The following is a 21520-nucleotide window of genomic DNA, read 5'->3' as shown; positions in this document are numbered from 1 at the left end:
TACAACTAGACTATATTTATAGACCATAGTTTACAGCATTTAAGAGATTTGATTCCCTTGAGAAAAATTGCCATTTATTGTAACTGATATCCAAAATAATCGATATTGAATCGAATCGTAATCGAAATCGAATCGAATTGCAAGCTTGTGAATCGAAATCGAATCGAATTGTGAAATTTGTCTCAATACCCAGCCCTACTATTTTTTACTTCTCTAAATTATAATTATTTGGCCCACGTCATCTCTGTGATCTGTCATTACTTTTAGGTAGTGTCAAGTATACTGAGGAACTTGTCATGGCGTGCTGATATCAACAGTAAAAGGACTTTGAGAGATGTCGGCAGTGTGTCAGCACTTATGGCATGTGCATTGCAGGCGACAAAGGTACAATCAAATACCTTTTATTTACTACCAAGTTTACATAAAAGTGAAGATAACTGATTTACCCATTTAACTAGTGAAATTTGTGCTTTAATACGGCTCAGTAAGTAATAAGTGATTTTATATGGTCTTCCCCACAGGAATCCACCTTAAAGAGTGTGTTAAGTGCACTGTGGAATTTGTCAGCACACAGCACTGAGAATAAGGTGGCAATTTGTTCTGTTGACGGTGCTCTTGGCTTTTTGGTTAGCACTTTGACTTATCGATGCCAAACCAACTCACTGGCCATTATTGAGAGTGGTGGAGGCATCCTGCGTAATGTGTCCAGTCTTATTGCTACCCGAGATGATTTCAGGTATCATGTTTATTCACATTCACAAATGAAGCAGTCAAAGTATCAATGACATCACTTAAGTTCTTCCTGTTTTCCTATTCCAGGCAAATCCTCAGGGATCATAACTGCCTTCAGACTCTGCTGCAGCACTTGCGATCTCACAGTCTTACCATTGTAAGTAATGCATGTGGAACCCTCTGGAACCTGTCTGCACGTAGTCCGAAGGACCAGGAATTGCTGTGGGATCTGGGAGCAGTAAGCATGCTGCGCAATCTCATCCACTCAAAGCACAAAATGATAGCCATGGGAAGTGCTGCAGCTCTGCGAAACCTCCTCACAAATCGTCCACTCAAATATAAAGATACTGCTGTTATATCCCCAGGATCCTGCATGCCATCCCTCTACATGAGGAAACAGAAAGCATTAGAGGCGGAATTAGATGCGAAGCATCTGGCAGAAACATTTGATTCAATCGAGAAGCAAAGTTTCAAGCATCAAAGTATAAACAAACCATTGAGGCACATCGAAAGCCTAGCAAAAGACTATGCCTCAGATTCTGGTTGTTTTGATGATGATGAGGCACCTAATACGTCAGCCAGCTTGGACACGGGAACCTTCTCCATGCTCTCCATGTTCTTGAACAACTCAAACTTCCTGAATACTCAGCCACGTAAGCAAGAAGGGGAACCTGAACAAGACATTGAAACCTTTCAAACTGACAATAAAAGGTCACAACCTCCTGATGATGAAGTGACTGTAGCTGCTGAGAAATTAGCCAAGAAGATCACCAACACAGTGGCTAAAATTGACAAACTGGTGGAAGACATTACCATGCATACATCATCAGAGGACAGCTTCAGCCTCAGTTCAGAAGATCATTTTGTGGATTGGAATTATGGGCCAGATGAGCTTCACGAAGCGCGAGCCATTTCATGTTCGCCTTGTCATCTCTCTGATACCAGCTCTTTTTCACCTAAAGAGCGTCTCAGTAGAGCACATGCCTTCTTGCGTCTTAAAACAGCCAACTCAAGTTTATCCAATGACAGCCTTAACAGTGGAAGCACCAGCGATGGCTATTGTGGCAGTCAGGAACAGACTCACACCTCTGCACGACCAACAGAACAACGACGTCCAAATAAGCTTGATCTTAAGGTAGCTCATGAGGAAACATTGAACAGTGGAGTACACATTTCAAGAGTCATATGTCAAAATGAGATCCCTGAAAGAGATTTTGAGACAAACAAAGATGCTATTTTACCCGATTTAGGTTCCACAGATACAGAGAAGAGTCAAGAACCTTTTATATCAACACCTGCAACTGTATCAACCAAGGTGTCGTCGGATGGCAGTATACCAACCGTCAAGTTGTCTCCCTCTTATCAGCATGTTCCACTGATCCAGAGTGTTGCCAAGTTTGGCGTTGCAAAGACTGCAATTAATGTTCAGGCAGCTCAAGCAATGCGTAGGCAAGCTTGGGTTCCAACAGTGATGACTGGTGGAAGTATTAGCAAGTTTTCCCCAATTTGCTCTGCGAGAAGTCCCACAATAGGACAGCTGGAGACCCCTCAGAAGTATTCTGTAGAGAACACTCCAATATGCTTCTCTCGCTGCAGTTCTCTGTCTTCTTTATCTTCAGGGGATGGAGCACTTGATGGGCAGAGTCAGACTGAAAACGAGCTAGAGAGTGACTCCTCATTAGAAATCATAGAGGTGGAAGATGTGAATGTTGAGAGAAAAGATGAAGAGGATGAGAATGAGACACTTGATGACTTGAGTGACAGTCAGTTATTAGTTACTGATCAGAAAATAAGCAGCTCTGATCCAACTGATATCCCTAGTACAATCAAAAACGAGAAGAGGTTCCTTAGAGGAGTGTCCCCAATAATTATTGAGGACAGGACACCATCCAGCTCTTCAGATAATTACATTCACGAAACACCTCTTGTAATGAGCCGCTGTAGTTCAGTGAGCTCACTTGGCAGCTTTGAATCTCCTTCAATTGCTAGCTCTATTCAGAGTGATCCATGTAGTGAAATGATAAGTGGAACTGTTAGCCCTAGTGACTTACCAGACAGCCCAGGACAAACAATGCCCCCGAGTCGCAGCAAAACTCCGTGCTGCGCAGAATCAAGTGGACCAGAGACACAGGCGCTTAGTGGTGTTGGAAGCCAGTGGGAAAGTAGTTTGCGCAAATTTATGGAAATCACAGACTTTAAAGAAAGGTTTAACCTACCTCCTGATTTGGACACAATGATCTATTTCACTGTGGAAAAACCAATTGAGAATTTCTCATGTGCTTCTAGTCTGAGTGCCCTCCCTCTTCATGAACACTATGTTCAGAAAGATGTGGAGCTCAAACTTACTCCTTTGCTAAACCAACAAGACAATGATCCAGAAGATTCTGAAAATGAAGATGATATGGATGACCAAGACCAATACAGTGAAGGCAACTCAGATGATGACATTGAAATTCTCAAAGAGTGCATTAATTCTGCCATGCCTTCCAGGTTTAAGAAGGTAAGGCCCACTGTGATGCCCAACCTCTCAAACCAAGTTCTCAACATGCATACGCGGAAATCTGTGCAATTACCAGTGTATATGGTGCTGCAGAATAAAAACAGTCACATGTTTACTGGACAAAAGCTTGGAAAGTCTTCAAAAGAAATATATCATGATGATTCGTCTTACACTGACTCGGCTGAAGGTACACCCGTCAATTTCTCAAGCACCACTTCCCTGAGCGATGAAACTCTCCAATATCCAGTCAGAACCAAAGGAATAAAAGACTGGCGAAGAAACAAAGAAACACAAGAGCTTGTTGATATCGAGGCAAAGAGAATTGAAGACCTACGCATGTTCTCTCGCTTCCACAAACCAACTAAAATAACATGTCAGTCTTATACAGTTGCAAACCAACTGAACAAAACAATCAGACATATGGTGCCCACTCAGAGATTACTTATACAGAGTAAAGAGATGGCAGCAAAAATGACCCAGCAAAGGATTCAAAGCCAGTCTCCAGTTAGACAAATTCAAAAGCAAGGGCAGAATATGTCAAAAAGCATGCCACAGTTAGATATTCCCATGAGAAAACAAAGCACAGAGGTATACCAAAATCAGAAAACATGCTCTCGGAGTCATGCACAGGAAAACACTTTATCCTTTCACTCTCGGCATCACCCGACAACTACAGAAGTGGCTATATGCCATAAAATGGATGGACAGGATGCAGTGATGAATAGGACTGGACGGAAACAACATTATGAATCAAGCAAGACTAATGTTATACGTAATACTAATATACAAGATCAAGTCAACACTTACCAGTCCCGCCAAAAGGGTTTTCATAGAATCAAGCAAAATCTAGTTTTAGAAGAAGCACCTCCATGTTACTCATTGAGTTCCTCCCTTAGCTCTTTGAGTGATGCAGAATTTGAGGAACATCATGAAAAAACTCAGCATACGTGGATAAGGAATAGACACAATAAAACATCCAAGCTTCAGTGCCCTCCTAAATCACAGCAAGACCTCAACCAGCTTGAAGAGAACAGCTCACCAAGTTCAGTCAGCATGGACTCAGAAGATGATCTTTTGATAAAATGCATAACATCTGCTATGCCTCAACACAAGAAAAAGCAGACTGCCAGAAAAAGAAAAGCTGAGAAAAAGCACAAGCAGAAAACTACACTTCAGAAAACAACAGAGGATTGGAGCCCTGAAATTGACCTAGACAGTGATGAAATGGCATCCGACAAAGACTCTGATCTCAATAGTGTTGAATGGAGAGCAATACAAGAAGGGGCAAATACAATCATTACCAAATTACAAGCTTCAAAGTCCCAAGAACCCTCGTCAGAGTCTGAATCCGTTCTGTCATTTATGTCTGATTCAAGCTTTACTCCTAAAGAAAAGAAGGTATACAAAGATGACAAAAAGGCTAACAAACCACTTGATTTTGCCCCTCGTAAACCTGTTCCAAACATGCCTATGGTCTTTCGGGGTAGAACGGTGATATACACACCCAAGAAAGAGACAACTCTCTCTCAAAGACCACCACCTAATAAAAATATACCAAAAGCAGATGCCCCTAAAAATCCAAATTTAGCTCAACACAGGTCAAGAAGTCTTCACAGACTGGGCAACCCCATAGACACTCAGTTTTCATTGCCCAAAAGAAGCTCAACTCCACCTGCCAGGATACCTAAGAGCTCATCTTCAGGATCATCTCAAAGTTCAACACCTTCCAGGCAACCTCAGAAAAAAGTAACCTCCCCAACGCAATGCATTAAACAAGGTCAAAAGAAGGTGGCATCAGCACCATGCAGTCCACCGGACAAGAGCACTTCAAACATCAATCAATATTCTAAATCTCCTATTGACAGAAAAACACAGAAATCCCCTGTCAGGATACCATTCATGCAGAATCCATTGAGGCAAACAAGAAACATTTCACCTTTAGTAACCAGCCAGCCCAGTAGCATCAGCAGACAAAATACACAGATGTCAGGGAAAAGAATCCTACCAGCAAACCGGTTGGATTTGGTTCGCATGACATCTACTCATTCAAGTAGTGGTGAATCAGATCGTAATGGCTTTCTCAGACAATTGACATTCATCAAAGAATCGCCAAAAGTCTCAAGACGTGATGCTTCTTCACGTTCTGTCCCAACATCACAACATGTCTCACCTCGTAGAGCAGGTCCAGGGGCCCCAGCAGTTTTCTTATGTTCTTCTCGTTGTCAGGAGCTCAAGGAAGCAGTTCAAGGTCCTAGAAGAATCCCTTTGACTCAAGGACAAAGCCAAGTTCAGGAACAGGGGGTTCTCAGACAGGGCATGGCTCTATCAAGAGCCACCTCCATTGACAGAGACGTTGATGTGAAACGTCCAGGTAGACGAACAAGCTCAGAAAGTCCTCACAGGGCCTCACAGAGAAATAAGCCTGGACCAAAGCCAAGAGAAAAAAGGGACGATACCTTCAAAAGATATTCTTCCTCACCAAGCATAAATGTCTTGAGTCGTGTCACCAGCCGCTCCTCTCTTCGCTCTTCATCCTCTGACTCAAGTGGACGAGCTAAAAGTGAAAGGAACACAAATCAGAAGCAGCAGAAGGTTGGATCACGTAACGCTGACAAAGTGACCTGGAGAAGGATTCGTGATGAGGATGTTCCCCAGATATTAAAGAGCACCCTTCCACCCACCGCATTACCTCTGTTACCTTCACCGGATGGCACCAAACAGATGCCGCCGCCGCCACCACTACCAGGAAAACTGCCTACTATTACTCTGGCATCACGGAAAACAAGTGACGCAACTGTTCAAACTGAGGACTACTCAGCCAACAAAATTAACTCTAGCACCTCTCCCACAATTGGAAAGGGTCTTGGCATTGCCGAGGAGGCCACAAAGATGGCCCTTGCCAGAAAATTAAGCATGGCCTTTGGGAATGCCCTACAAGATGGGGATTCAGATGGATCTCTAAAAAACTACAGCACAGCATCATCCTCCACCTTTCAGTCAGTGGAAAGTACCCACAGTGGTGGTGTTGGCCATTTCCGACAGAGCTCCCCTAGTAAAGCCGTCAGAGTTACCCCTTTCAACTACATCCCCAGCCCCATGGTCTGTTGCTCTCCACAGACACAGGGTCAAGCAACGCCAATGCCTGAAAAGACAGGGGAAAAACATGAAGCATAAAACCTGCAATCTGTTCCATCCTTGACAAAGTACTATGCTCCTGATGCTGTAAAAACTCAGGTGGTAATGGATATTGTTCTCTTTACCTCAGATATTTAATGAGTCCTGTGCTTGCCAACGCATCAGAAGATTTACTTATTTGAAGAAAAACGAAAGAAAGAAAAAAAAATATTTGGATGTGAACAATTAGCCATAAACTATAGAATCTCACTGGATTCACAACACTTTTTTTCATTCTTTTTTTTTATATATTTTTGTACAGTGATATTAATCATTGCTTGTGCTACTTGGATAATTAATCAAACATGAGAAAGACTGCCTCGGAGTGTGTTACTAATTATGGCCCGCATTCAGAACAATATGCAAACTATTCTCTGAAAAACAGTGACAAACACTTTAGAAGACCATGTGCCACCTGCAAACCGGAAAAGACTGTTGTATTCTCACATGAGAACCATGTATGCACATGCCTTTACGCCACATTGACAGGTTAAAACAGCCTTTTGCCTTCACTTATTATTAATGCAGGTAAATATTGCTACAATAGGTCAAATCTGCACAAAATGTCTACGTAATCGTCATGGATACTTAGTGATACTGTTGTAAATACTGACTTCAAACTGTAGTCTAATGCTTCCCAAAAGGCAAATTGTAACCCTACCATTGCTACAAATAGCATGCTCACTTGTCCACTGTAAACACGTGATGTTGACTTTGCAGTTTCTTTCTTCAATGGAAATGACAGACTATCTGTAGAACCATGAATCTCCAACCACTTGCATTTTTGAATATAAGATTGTTGTAACTGTCGAGTGTTCAGCAAATGTAATACAATTAAGTGGCTGTACATATTCCTACTCACTGAATGCTTTCATAATGTCATATTGTGTACAGTTACGTTATGCTTTAAGTATTTAAAAGCAAGCTAATGAGTAGCAACTTTGTGGTTTGAGATAAATACTTGCTATTAACAGTTAGTGGGACTGATGTTTTAGACTGATGTTTAAAATGGCTTCCATTCAACCAAAGCCCATTGCCAAACTTCAAATACACAAGCAAATATTGTGTTAGCCAGCACAAAAAGTGTTTGTCTTATTTGGTGAGATGCAGTGTTTACATGGACTTAGTTTTACTGTGATATAGCAGCTTCACTTAATTTGTCTCTTTTAGTCAGAAAACATGGATTCTGTCTTAAAAGCAAAGTCACTGATCATACATCAGACTTTGGAAATTCTGAGAATGATAAAGAGAATTGGATTTCAAATTCAGATGTGCTGTGAGTGCTGATACAAACTGGTGTTCCCAGATTAAAGATTTAATGTCTGACTGGATAAATCAACATGATGCAATGCTAAACTCAAATTTACAATTAGGGATAGCAAAGCATGAATTGGGTTGAGAATGTTCATAGAATATTGTGTAGACTAACAGTTACAGTATACAGTTGTGGCTAGGGGTCAAATAAACCTTCTCATAAAAATGTGTATGTACTTTATTTTTCCAAGTCGAACTGTGATTTATTCAATGGTAAATACTTACATCCAACTAAATATGCACAGACATCAAAGTCATTTCACCGTACCTTTAACTACAATGACTTCCAAACATTGCTGTGTTTTAACATTCACACAACACATAGTTTGGGTCAGGACTACCTTATTTCTGACCATCGCGTACGATATACCTCAACTAACTGCCTACTGCTTAACTTATCCTTAGTTTATATATACATACAATATCGTTTAATTCCCTAAGTTTTACCAAGCCATACTTTTGTATGTTCTGTTTTTTCTTATATCTTTCATTATCAAAGATTGCTAATAGACCTAAATTAAATTTCAGTTCAATAACAAGAGTGGACCAATAAATGTTACAACAGAACACCCTTATCACAAATGTGTTAAAACACAATCAGTTCATTGATTGATGGATATGAATTTATTTATCAGTTAATTTATGCAGATGTGATGCTAATTCGCCATCTGAAACCATTCATCTCAGCTTAAATTACACACCAAAGCTTTAAGGGTGGTGAGATCTTAACCTCATAAACATTTTAAACTGAATGATTGTACATGTACAAAGAACCTTAGGCTATTTAAGACAGCTAATTTAATTCAAATGCAAATAAGCTGTGAAGAAGTTGATGTACAGTTACCAATATGCTCACCAGGTTGTACTGTCTGTAGTGTAATCTGTAAATAATGAAATATTCCATTCATCAAAAAAACAAGAAATCTTGTATTGTGAAAATTTAGATACAAATTCCATTAAATAATGTAAAATAAAGACTGCACACCTTATTAGATTGCCTGAATAATTATATTAAACACACATAGCACATATTAACATTGACCAAGTAGATTTATAACAAACAAAACAGCCAAAAATATCACAAACAAATCATTAAATAAACACCTAATTTCCAATAGGAAGAACACTTTGTATTCTCCTACTGATTTTAATCTTAATTTGTTTTATTGCGATGTCCAGCGATCAACTAATGAATTAGCAAATCTCAAGTTCATGTTCTGCAGGGGTCAGTTGTCACTGTGCACTCTTCTTCACCTCCATCACACTGTGCTCCAAAGACTCTCCAGCCGCACGCAGCTCATCTCTCCGCCGAGAAAGATGGCCACGTTCCTCTTGCAATCGCTCATGCAGTTCTATGTAGCGTCTGCTCTGCAGGTATCTCACCTCCACTTCACTGTTGCTGGAACTGGACTTCTGAAAATCTGAAAGATGACACCCTAAAGTCAGTGGTCAGGACAAATGTTACCATCATGCATGCAAAGGTGCAGTCACACTAGCTAATACATATGTACAATACAAATAATGGTAGCAATTCACAATTCTGTAATAATCATTCATTATTTATTATTATAACTATTATTTTCCTAGAAAATTAGCAGTTTGAAACAAGTAACAAAGACAGCAACTAAAAAAAAAAAAAAAACAGACATATAACCTTTCTAACATAACTCTAATTAACATTACCAGGTGATCAAACACAACGCACATTATGAATGGCATTAACCTTACCAGGTGGACCAGCAAAATTATTATAAGGAAATTGGTTCAGGTTCTCTTCAAAGGACAATGAAATCGAGAAGATCTCTAATATGCTCCCCAATACATTTTAGAGTGCAATCATGTTTTCTTGCATGATTCTTTGAATAAGGGTAGATTTCATTAAACAAAACTTGTTTCATTTCGAGGCCGACGTCACTTGGTATGATAACTTGTAGTTCAGTAATGGCTGGAATACACTGAATTGGCGGCAATTCCCGAAAGTCCAACCTGATCTCATGAGACAACGTTGGCGATTTTATATCAATTTTGATGATCCGTTTCGTAAGAAAACTTAAGAAAAAGTAAGCATGAAGCTCCACTGTGAAACCCAACCATCAAAACGTTTGTCAAAACGTTAAATAGATATGATTTGCGTGAGTTTTGTGTTTGAAAGTCATACCAAGTCAGCAGATGCTAGTCAGAGTTGACTGCTTTGACAGAAAAAAAAAAGGTGTAGTGTATGATGGGCACAGACTCCAATTTTTAGCTTTAGACAAATACCGGTGTTCTGACAATTCATGCTACCCATCGAGATGTCCTACTTACCGGTTATGTGCATGTGCAGACTCACAGTTTTTTTTATTTATTTTTTAATTTTTTTTTACAAAAGGTACATTTTCCTGTTATAATGTATAATTTCCCTTTAAAAAATGCTTACTACCATATGAATATTTGTACGGTCAGCCAGCTGAAAAGGAATAACTGAAAGTTTCAGTTACTATAAGAAAAGGTGTAGCTACTTTGACAAGTCAAAGATGAATATTTTATGATCATTTTTACTTTTCACACCGTTTTAAAAATAAAAACAGTAGTCTACAGTATACAGTAGCTACTCATAACTTAGAATTGTATTAGAATTGTATTTCATACTGTAGGAGCCATTTCAATGTTTATGTCCAGGTTTGGCCATTAGGTGGCACTAGGGTTATGGCACATGAATTGGGGCTCATCTACTTAGGAGGTTAGCTGTAATCAAGGACAGGTGTGCCAGAGGGAAAAGGGCAAACTAGTTTTTGACCGCCACCGAGGCTGTGGTTGAATGTTTTGTTATGTGAAAGTGTTGGTGAAGATGGAATACTGTTCCGTTATGGAAAAGGAAATCCTTGTGTAAATCCAATAAATCTCTCACAACAGAGAAGAAAACCGAACTTTAAGCTTTGTTGCATTATTCAATCAAGCCAAATCGACCACGGTAAGCGCGTCAACTATAGCCCACTTCAACCCTCTGCATAACCCTCGGCTGTTTTAAGCTTAGCGGTTACATAAAGTCAAAAACTAGCTTTTATGAAGCGGGAAGATCGTCGCGTGTGGAGTTAGATGTCCACCGTTAAAGACATGCGGAGTGGACGCTGGAAAGGGGACATCTGAAAGCTACTCATCGTGCCCGGCTGTGTTACACATCGGAACCCGGCGAGAGGACAGGCTGAAACGGAGTCAGCGGGGAGATTACCCGCTCAGCCCAGCATCGGTGATGTGACGCGGCGGTGCTCAGCCAGCACGGAACCAATCTATGCAACTGTTTGAGGACAACGATAAACTTCTTTCATCATTCACCAATGTGAGGACATCGTGAAACGGTTCTTCATCTACAAGGCGCCCCACGTAAGGTATGTTGTAGCGCTACAAAGTAATTGAATGGCCATTCATGAGTTGTGTGCACACTATTATAATTACCCGGGCGTAAAAAATCCAATGCATTGGTAAAGAAAGAACTGAACGGTAACTTTGTATTGACAACAAATTACATTGACAATTGATTACGTGGTGACGTTCAAGTGCACTATGAGTTTACTTGAAAAAGACGTGTCAGCTGCTGAGGCGGTTGCGCAATCAGCTGAATGTAACAGTAAAGCAGATGGTCCGGGTGTGTTAAAAGAAAAGGAAAAACGTGTTGTAACATTAACTGCAAAGGCATTTGAACAAAGGCTGGAAAGACTGCAAAATGATAGGAAGGCTAAATTAAATAAGGCTTCTAAGCTAAGGGAGAAAATCAAAGAGCTTATGCAAATAAGTGATAAAGAAGGTGTACAATGTACAATGAGTGCTCTTGTTGATTTGTGTGATGATGCAAAATGTGTTCATGATTCCTTGCTGGTCATATTACCTGAGGGTGAAAGGGAAAAACATGATATTTGGTTCAAAGCAAAAATGATTTGCAATGATGAAATGCTGTCTGAGGTAAACCGCTGGTTAAATGCTATTCAATTAAAAAAAGGTAATAAAGGTAATGAATGTGGGGATGAAAAAGGTTCTCAAAAAGGTAAAAGGCATGAGCAGAATAATGATGATATCAGGCCAGAGGACAGTATCTCAAATGTTTCTAGCAAGCAATCAAGCAGGAGGAGTTCTCGTAGTGGAAAATCTACTAACTCTGCAAGAATAAAGGAAAAGGCAGAAAGAGCTGCACTGCTTGCTCAGGCTGCATCTTTAAAGGAACGGCATGCATTGGAGGAACAGGAGCAACAACTAAAAAGGAGAAGAGAGCAACTTGAGCTGGAAGCTATGCTAGCTGCCTCCAATGCCAAACTGGAAGTGCTGGCCTCTGCCTCTGACATCAGTACCACATCTAATGGAATGAGTTCTTATATGAGTAAAAGCAAAAGACCAGCAAATGTTACTGCGCTCAATCCTATGGCAAAGGAATACAGGCCTGTAAACCACCACCAAGCACAGCAGGGCCAGGATTGGGCATTGCCAATTGGCAATCCACAACCTACAGCTAGGCTAACACAGCAGTCTAGTCAACAAAGCCAGGCTGGGCTAAACCAAAGGATTGGTTCTCAAAAGGACGGTCATCATATTGTACCACCACAAAGTTTGGGACCCCACTCATTCAATGCTCAGCCATTAGAGGAACAGCAGCGGGGGAACATCTGTTCCATAATGGAAAGGCAAAACGAAATAACTACTGCATTGGTCCAACAGCAGCGCTTCATGTTATTGCCTGCAAGAGAGATTCCCTTATTTGATGGGGATCCTCTTCAATATATTTCATTTATGCGAGCATTTGAGCAGGTAGTGGAGGATAAGGTTAGTCAAAGTGATTGTTTATATTACCTGGAACAATTCACGAGAGGACAGCCACGGGAATTGGTACGAAGCTGCCTGCACATGGCAGCTGATCTAGGTTATGTTAAAGCAAAGGAGCTGCTTAAACAACACTTTGGCAACGAGTATAAGGTTGCCTCTGCATATATGGAAAGGGTTTTTGCGTGGCCGTCTATAAGGGCAGAAGATGTCAATGCACTGCAGGCCTATTCACTTTTTCTGCGCTCATGCTGTAATGTCATGGAGAACATACAACATATGCAGGAGTTAGACATGACAAGAAGCAACATGAGAACAGTCACGTCCAAGCTCCCAATCAAGCTGAGGGAGCAATGGAGGTCGGTGGCACATAACATAATGCATACATCTGACCGCAGAGCTCTGTTCAAGGATTTGGTGGCATTCATTGAGAAACATGTCCATATTCTGTCAGACCCTTTCTTTGGCGATATTCGGGACTCAGCACCAGGAACAGGTGGTGCTAAGGTCATTGGGCTGAAGTCGCAGCCAGGCACAAGATTTAAAGGAAACAGTTTTGACACCACTATTGCCCCTGTACATTCAGCAAGGGGCTTTGGAGAGAGAAAGACTGTCTTGCCAGAAAATGGTTCTACTATTAGATCAATTTGTGTGTGTTGTTCGCAAAGTCACTCTTTGGAGGAATGTCAACAGTTCAAAGGGAAGAAGCACCAGGATAAAATAACCTTTCTAAAAGAGAAAGAGCTTTGCTTTGGCTGTTTATGTGCTGGGCACATGAGTCGCAGTTGTGGAAAGCGTGCAACCTGTGGGATTTGCGGTCAAGCACATCCTAGTGTGCTTCATGTTGACAGGAGAGACAAAGCCAATGCATACATGGAGCGATCTAAGGAGCTTGTGAGACCTAACACCACAGCATCTAAAGAAGCCTGTGGCCGTGTAGGGGTCGGAAGTGATCGCTGCCTCCTTTCCATCTTGCCAGTCCAAGTCAAATCTATCAAAGGAGGCAGAGTAGTACAAACTTATGCATTTCTGGACCCCGGCAGTTCAGCCACTTTCTGTTCGGAACATCTCATGCAAAGGCTTGGGTTGTCTGGTAAACGAACACATTTTCTGTTACAGACCATGGGACAGGAAAGGGTCGTGCCAGCAAATTTATTGTCGGACTTGGAGGTGTCTGGTATGGATAGTAATGTTTTCTATAAGCTACCAGAAGTCCTCACGCAGAAGAAAATGCCTGTAAGTGCAGACAGTATTGTCTCTAAAGAAGAGTTGTCAAAATGGTCATATCTGGCAAAAGTACAGATTCCCAGCTTAGAGGTTAATGTCGACCTATTGATTGGAAGCAATGCTCCCAGGATATTGGAACCTTGGGAGGTCATAAACAGCCAAGGGGGAGGACCATATGCAATTAAGACGGTATTGGGGTGGGTCCTTAATGGCCCTTTGCAGTCTAATGACAGCAGTTTGGAAACAGAGGCCTCTTCAGTAGTTGTCAACAGGATTTCTGTGAGACGATTGGAAGAAATGCTACACAGCCAGTACAATCATGATTTCAATGAAAGAGCTACAGAGGACAAAGGCCCTTCAGTAGAAGACATCAAGTTCATGGAAATTATGGAAAATTCTGCAACACTGGACGATGGTCATTACAGTTTGAAGCTGCCCTTTAAAAGGAACAATGTTTCTCTGCCCAACAACTTCTCGGTAGTAAAGCAAAGGTTGCTCGGGCTGAAAAGGAGGTTCCTTAATAACAAAGAGTTTTATGAGGAATACAAAATGAACCTCAGCAGAGTGATCAGTCTGGGCTACGCAGAGCAAGTTCCAGATCAGCAGTTGGATCACAATAGTGGTAGGGTGTGGTATCTCCCGCACCATGGTGTATGTCACCCCAAGAAGAGGAGTCTGCGGGTGGTGTTTGACTGTGGCGCAACCTTTAAGGGAACATCTTTGAACCAGCAGCTCTTGCAAGGTCCTAATTTGACCAGTACATTGCTTGGTGTCCTGCTCAGGTTTAGGCTGGAACCTGTAGCAGTTATGGGTGACATACAGGCAATGTTCCATCAGGTCAGAGTTGCAAAGGAGGATAGAGACTTCCTGCGCTTTGTATGGTGGCCAGAGGGAGATCTCAGCAAGGAGGTAGCTGAGTTTCGCATGACTGTCCATCTGTTCGGTGCTGTGTCCTCCCCGAGTTGTGCTAGCTTTGCTCTGAGAAAAACAGCAGCTGATAATCAATCTGAATTTCCAGCCAAAGTTCTTCAAACAGTAAAGGAGAACTTTTATGTGGACGATTGTTTGAAGAGCATGTCCTCTGATGAAGAAGCTGCCTTTATGGTCAAAAATTTAATTACTCTCTGTCAGGCAGGAGGATTCACTCTGATGAAATGGATTAGTAACAGTCGCACCACCCTGCAGACTATTCCAGAGGAATACAGAGCTAAAGATCTGACTGAACTGAATCTGGATAGAGACAAACTTCCTCTTGAGAGAGCTCTTGGCTTGCAATGGTGCGTTGAGAGTGATTCGTTCAAGTTCAAAATGGAGATCCAGCAGAGGCCAGTCACCAGGAGAGGAATGTTGTCAGTGGCTAGTTCGGTGTACGATCCTCTTGGCTTTGTTGCACCTGTGGTGTTGCCTGCCAAAATCATGCTACAAGAACTTTGCAGAAGAAATTATGGATGGGATGAGACTGTGCCACAAGACATCTTGCAACGGTGGTTCAGGTGGTTGGAGGAATTGGATATGCTGTCTGAGTTTAAGGTTGATCGGTGTATTAAGCCCAAGGGCTTTGGACAATCAAGACATGCTCAGCTGCATCACTTTGCAGATGCCAGTGAAACAGGATATGGTGCAGTCACATATCTCAGGATGCTGAATGAAGGAAATGATATTCATGTTGCATTCCTGATGGGCAAGGCCAGGGTTACACCTTTAAAGACTGTTACTATTCCTCGCCTGGAGCTGACTGCTGCTGTGCTTGCCATTCGTGTTGATCTGCTGTTGAAGGCTGAGCTGAGATTCCAGTTGCAGCAGTCCATTTTTTGGACCGACAGTACGTCTGTGTTGAAGTATATAAAAAACGAGGATAAACGTTTTCATACATTTGTGGCCAACAGGGTTTCGACTATAAGAGGAGCCACTAAAACTTCACAATGGCGATACATCAGTTCCAAGGAAAATCCAGCGGATGAGGCATCCAGAGGAGTGAGGGCTGGAGACTTTATTCATGGCCGTAGGTGGATAGAGGGTCCAAGTTTTTTGCGTAAACCAGAAGCTAACTGGACAACAAATGTGGTAGTCATGACAAATGATCAGGAGGTCAAGAAGGAAGTCACAGTGAATGTTGTGGCTGTGGATGGCCTACCTGATGCCACAAACCGGTTACTGACTTACTTCTCAAGTTGGAGTAAGCTCAAGGTGGCAGTAGCCTGGTTACTTAAATGGAAAACCATCCTGTTGGAAAAATGCTGCAGGAGGAGGGAGCAGAAATCTGCTGTTGCTGGTAAGCAGACTACAGACAATAATGTGTCACGGAGGAGGCAAGGGTTAAAGGACAAGCCTGGAGGGCAAAATTTGTCCATAGATGACCTTATGGGAGCTGAGCTGGCTATCATTCGATACTGTCAGCAACAGAGATTTGGAGAGGAAATCGCCATGTTGTCAGCTGGGAAATCTACAGTGAGCAGGCGTAGTACAATCCATAGGTTGGATCCGCGCTTGGATGATGGGCTTCTCAGAGTTGGAGGGCGGCTGACTAAAGGTTCTTTGCCAGAGTCGATTAAACATCCAATAATCCTCGCCAAGGATCAAAATGTGGCCACTCTCATCCTCAAGCACATTCATCAGCAGCAGGGCCATAGTGGACGGAATCACACGCTATCAACACTACAGAAGAAGTATTGGGTCACTAGCGCCAACTCCGCTGTAAGAAAGGTCATTGCAGAATGTTTCTGTTGCAAGAAATATAATGGAAAGATGCAGGAGCAAAAAATGGCAGATTTGCCAGAGGAAAGGATTCTTCCTGACAAACCACCATTTACTAACGTTGGCATTGATTATTTTGGCCCAATTACAGTGAGGAAAGGACGTGGTACAGACAAGCGCTATGGCGTGATACTAACCTGCTTGGCAAGCAGAGCAATCCATCTCGAAGTGGCTGACTCTTTGAACACTGATGCATGTATCAATGCTCTGCGACGTTTCATCTGTAGAAGGGGTCAAGTTTCTCATATTATATCTGATAATGGAACCAACTTTATAGGAGCAGAGCGAGAACTAAGAGAGGCTCTCACAGCTTTGGATCATGGAAAAATTCAGAGAGTTCTACGGCAAAGGGGAGTTAAGTGGAGCTTTAATCCTCCAGCAGGTTCACATCATGGTGGAGTTTGGGAGCGTGTTATCCGCATGGTGAGAAGGATTTTAAGTTCAGTTCTTCAACAGCAGACCCTGAACGATGATGGGCTTCATACAGTTATGTGTGAAGCTGAAGCCATCCTAAATGATCGGCCTATCACCAAACTCTCAGATGATCCAAATGATTTGGAGCCACTTACTCCCAACCACATTCTTCTGATGAAAGGAAATCCATCATTGCCGCCAGGATTGTTTGAGCCACATGACTTGTATTTAAAAAGGAGATGGAAGCAAGTCCAGTATATTGCTGAACTTTTTTGGAAACGTTGGATACGGGAGTATTTACCTTTGCTGCAAGAGAGGCAAAAATGGAATGAAATCAGGAGAAACCTGAAGCCTGGAGATATTGTCGTTATTATGGATCCTACTGCCCCACGAGGTTCTTGGCCACTAGGAAGAGTGTTGGAAGCTTTCCAGGATAAAAAGGGATTTGTGCGTTCAGTGAGTCTACAAACAAAGTCAAGTGTCATTCAACGTCCTGTTACAAAGCTCTGCCTTTTGCTTGAGGCTGCAGGTTAAATGGGCAATTTTCAGTGTTAATGTGTGTGAACTCTTGTAACAAATGTTGGATAATATGTTATGTCAGGTTGGTGATGGCTCCTTAATTTGGTTTGTTTTGAATTGTAATGTTTGTTAACCATTCCAATTGGGGGCCGGTGTTGTAGGAGCCATTTCAATGTTTATGTCCAGGTTTGGCCATTAGGTGGCACTAGGGTTATGGCACATGAATTGGGGCTCATCTACTTAGGAGGTTAGCTGTAATCAAGGACAGGTGTGCCAGAGGGAAAAGGGCAAACTAGTTTTTGACCGCCACCGAGGCTGTGGTTGAATGTTTTGTTATGTGAAAGTGTTGGTGAAGATGGAATACTGTTCCGTTATGGAAAAGGAAATCCTTGTGTAAATCCAATAAATCTCTCACAACAGAGAAGAAAACCGAACTTTAAGCTTTGTTGCATTATTCAATCAAGCCAAATCGACCACGGTAAGCGCGTCAACTATAGCCCACTTCAACCCTCTGCATAACCCTCGGCTGTTTTAAGCTTAGCGGTTACACATACGACTTTAATCGGCATTCTGTGATCAATTCGCGCTACAGTAGCATTTTTCGACAAGGCAGCAAAAATCGACAGAACACCGGTACATTCAGTCGCTAGATGTTAATGAACAAAAGCAGAACCGACTATTCTGACATTTTTTTAATGCTATTTAAAGTACACTACATTATGATACACTACAGAGTTACTGCCCCATCATCACTCTGGAAGAGTATCCGAATATCATCACTCCGGAGAGTGAGAGAGGACTTTTCAGTGATGATATTACTGCGCCGAGTCGAAGTGCTCCCAAGCACTTGCTGTTGTATTCCACCATACAATATAGTTATCCATTTTACACGCTTAAAAAAAAGCACGTTTTATTCTGTGGCACCGTCCTAGGTCGAGTTATACTGTTTGGTCGCTTCTCTGCTTGCCCCATATTGAATGAACTGGGCTGGACTGAGTTGCATCCTTGAAGAACCCAAGGTAGCTTCACAAAATAATACAAACAGTAGACAGACAAGAGACAGGCAATAGTTATAACAAACAAGCAGAAAAGCAGATGGAGACAACAATAATGAATAGATTAGATAGGTAAAGAAAACGGAAAGGATGTAACAAAGAAGTGAAAAAAGAATAACAGAGAATGAATAACAGTTTGAATATATGAGTTTTAAACTGAGATTTGAAGGTCGGTAGGTTAGGGGTGGCACGAAGATCAAGACGAAGGTGGCACGAAGATTAGGGCCGAAAACACTAAAAGCCCTTCCACCCAGTAGATAGTTTATACCTGGGTACAACAAGCAGATTATCAATGATGGATCTGAGGGTCCAAGCAGGAACATATGGTTGCACTAACTCAGCAAGATATTTAGGTCCAGGGCTATGATGACAGGCTTTATAAACTAAGATGAACAATTTAAACTGGATGCGATTGACCACAGGAAGCCAGTGAAGTTGGGAAAGGATTCGAGTGATGTGCAGTTTTTTTTTTTTGTTTTTTGTTTTTTCGATGTAAAGGCTCGAGCAGCAGAGTTTTGTACCATTTGAAGGCGATGTATAGCGTTGGTAGGTAGGCCGCTATATAGGGAGTTACAATCTAATCTGGAGGTTATAAAAGCATGTATAACAGTTTCCGCATCTCCAAAGTTAAGAGAGGGGCGTATGCGAACAATATTCCGTAAGTGAAAGAAGCACGATTTTAAAGGACAAGTTCGGTATTTTACAATTAAAGCCCTATTTTCTGATTAAATAGAATGGTTAAGATTGTTTTTTTAGACAGATGCTGCTGTCCTGAGAATTTTCAGTTTCTGTGGTAGCACTCCCACACCTCTATAATGGTAGCATCGGTGCAAAGAAACAATCCTTCATAAAACGCATAAAACTTTAGGGTAACGCTTCCTTTTACAGTCCAGTTACCCATGTAAATACTATGTACTTATTTTAGTAACTACAATTACAGGGTAATAACTAGTACTAACCCTGAATCTACCCCTGTTCCATGTACTTACCTTGTATTAGCCAGTACTTTCTAGGTAAGTACACTGTAAGTACTGTACTGTAAAATTAAGCGTTACCAACTTTAGTTTACAAAGACGTGAAACTCCGAGTGGTCTGGGGTGTTCACTAATGTGCTCACAGAAATCGCTGCAAAAGATGCTTAGTATAGTATATAAAAATACCATATTTATCATCTGAAAAAATAAGCATTAGGCCTATAAAAAAATGATAAAAAATAAATATCAGTTGAATAATCAAGAAAACAAGCCTTGTGCATTACAGGCAATAATATTCTGAGGCCAAACAGTGTTGTAGTGTAATGGATTTACATGGATTTGTCAAAAAATTATTATAAATATGTGTAAAGCTAATTCCAAAAACAGAGCCTTGCAATAAAAGGTATATTTGCCTTACATGATAAAAAATAATAATAATAATAATACCAGATTACCATTAGTTTGATATCATAATGTCATAAACTGTTTAACTGATTTATAGGACTAATTAATACATATTTTATTGGTTGAAATTAATTATTGTGCAATGAAAATGACATTTGTTTGCATATCTGAGTTGGTTTGGGTAGAAAACATGAAATGCGCAGACTCAGAGAGTTTATGAGTAGCCGAATGTCAAACGTTACTTGCTTTACCGCAGTCGTTTAGCAGGTGAGCAAACAATCCAAAAACACTTCTGAGTACAAATTTTAAAATATGGTTAGGTAGTAAGGGACACACACACATACACACCATTATTTTTACCAAAGTGATTAGTATTTAAATCATCCTAAGGGTTACTTTCCCACGTCCCTTCAAATGGGGACACTGAAAAAAATATACGAGAACGATTCATGATACAACGTAATTAATAAAAAAATAATTTAGTCTAAAAAGTAAAATAGCGCTAAAGGCAAGTGATAAAATAATATACAGAGCTATGATATGGCCAAGTCAGGTCAATTGTTCATCTGCATTTGCGATGCGAAATGCGTTTGTTTGTTTGTTTGTTTTTAATGTGGGGTCTAAAAACTAACTTCTTGTTCAGATAACGTTACTTTCACTGTGTTGCTGTATGGAACTCTGTGCTTTTAATAGCTAGATCTGCACTCAACTGTGTTTAAAGCCACTGCGCTGATATATTCTCGTCTGTCCGATTGCCCAACTTACCTTCAGCAGATTCGTGTAAAACAGTGAACACTGGATCATTGAGATAGGCTCGGTTTACATCCTCCATGATTTGCTCCACTGTCGGCGGATCGGGTCGGCTCGGCAGAACCATCCGCTTCTTGCCTTTGGAACCAAAATTCATCCTGATTGGAAACACACCAGCTCTAGTTTTAAAGCACCAATGATTTTTATAGAGCTTTAGTGTTCATGTTGATGAGGAAACTGTACATTGTAAATGACTAAACAACATATTTCAATTGTAAACTGTTTACTACGGAATCTAGTGCTGACACGTCAGAGGATGACGTTTCGGATTTTTTTTTTTTTTTTTTTTTGATGATTGTCGCCATCTGTTGACTCGGAGTAAAACAGCGTTTGAAAATAATTAGCATTTTAACAATTGAAATAACACTGAAAAATAATCTATTAATAATAATAAATGTCATTTCATGTTCAAATCAATTTACAGCAACACATAAACTGTAATGCACAAATAAATAAAACGAGAGGGGTCCACGGTAACTACCGGTAGCCTACATGTAATCTTGATTACTTAATCAAATTCAAACATTTACATAATTAGATTACATTATGTCATAACATTCTCGTAGCCTTTTACTTTTTTTATAATGTTATTCTCACAATGGCGGTAAATTATTCATATTTCAACCTTGCTACTTATTTTTTATCTTTTAAATTGTCCTTTCTAAAATTAGAAATCTATAAATACAATCAGAAGGTCTTCCAGGTTTGTGGAATTGCGCACGCACAGACCAACTAGTCATGTCTATCTCTGAAAACTGAGACCCAGATAGCATTTGATCACTGGATTTACAGAAATCATTTAATTTTTAAGAAGTGTTGTCTCAACCCTGCATATCTGATCAGCTCCTGACAAACAT

At 40.9% G+C, this 21520-nt stretch overlaps 2 protein-coding genes across 3 annotated transcripts in view; one reads left to right on the top strand and one right to left on the bottom strand.

Annotated features, from left to right (window-relative positions):
• The window catches only part of apc2 (APC regulator of WNT signaling pathway 2), a 54692-nt gene extending 46872 nt beyond the window's left edge, over nucleotides 1–7820 (top strand). The window contains exons 13-15 of the mRNA XM_039653578.2: nucleotides 268–384; nucleotides 522–736; nucleotides 820–7820. Of these exons, the coding sequence (XP_039509512.2) occupies nucleotides 268–384; nucleotides 522–736; nucleotides 820–6406 (5919 nt within the window). The 3' untranslated portion in view covers nucleotides 6407–7820. The remainder of the gene's footprint in view (nucleotides 1–267; nucleotides 385–521; nucleotides 737–819) is intronic.
• Nucleotides 7821–8623: 803 nt separating this feature from the next.
• c21h19orf25 (chromosome 21 C19orf25 homolog) lies at nucleotides 8624–20949 on the bottom strand. 2 transcript variants are annotated; one of them, XM_039653579.2, is made up of 2 exons: nucleotides 20619–20949; nucleotides 8624–9156 (listed from the first exon to the last, which is right to left on the bottom strand). In XM_039653579.2, exons 1-2 carry the CDS (start codon nucleotides 20758–20760, stop codon nucleotides 8954–8956), a joined length of 345 nt encoding a protein of 114 aa, XP_039509513.2. In that variant the 5' UTR covers nucleotides 20761–20949; the 3' UTR covers nucleotides 8624–8953. The 2 variants fall into 2 exon arrangements, with proteins under 2 accessions (XP_039509513.2, XP_039509514.2); XM_039653580.2 differs by having other exon boundaries at nucleotides 8624–9141; nucleotides 20619–20947.
• Between the last annotated feature and the right edge of the window lie 571 nt (nucleotides 20950–21520).

Source organism: Pimephales promelas, chromosome 21 (assembly GCF_988280905.1).
Source record: "Pimephales promelas chromosome 21, fPimPro1.hap1.1, whole genome shotgun sequence".
Classification (NCBI taxonomy): domain Eukaryota; kingdom Metazoa; phylum Chordata; class Actinopteri; order Cypriniformes; family Leuciscidae; genus Pimephales; species Pimephales promelas.
Note: the sequence above shows the minus strand (reverse complement) of the source record. Positions and strands in the feature narration are given on the sequence as shown.

What these genes read in the sequence shown, in the direction of transcription:
- c21h19orf25 (XM_039653579.2), bottom strand. Translation starts at nt 20,760, where the DNA reads ATGAATTTTGGTTCCAAAGGCAAGAAGCGGATGGTTCTGCCGAGCCGA. An exon ending in TTTACACGAATCTGCTGAAG is followed by an intron (nt 9,157 to 20,618) that starts GTAAGTTGGGCA and finishes CACTGACTTTAG; the next exon opens with GGTGTCATCTTTCAGATTTT.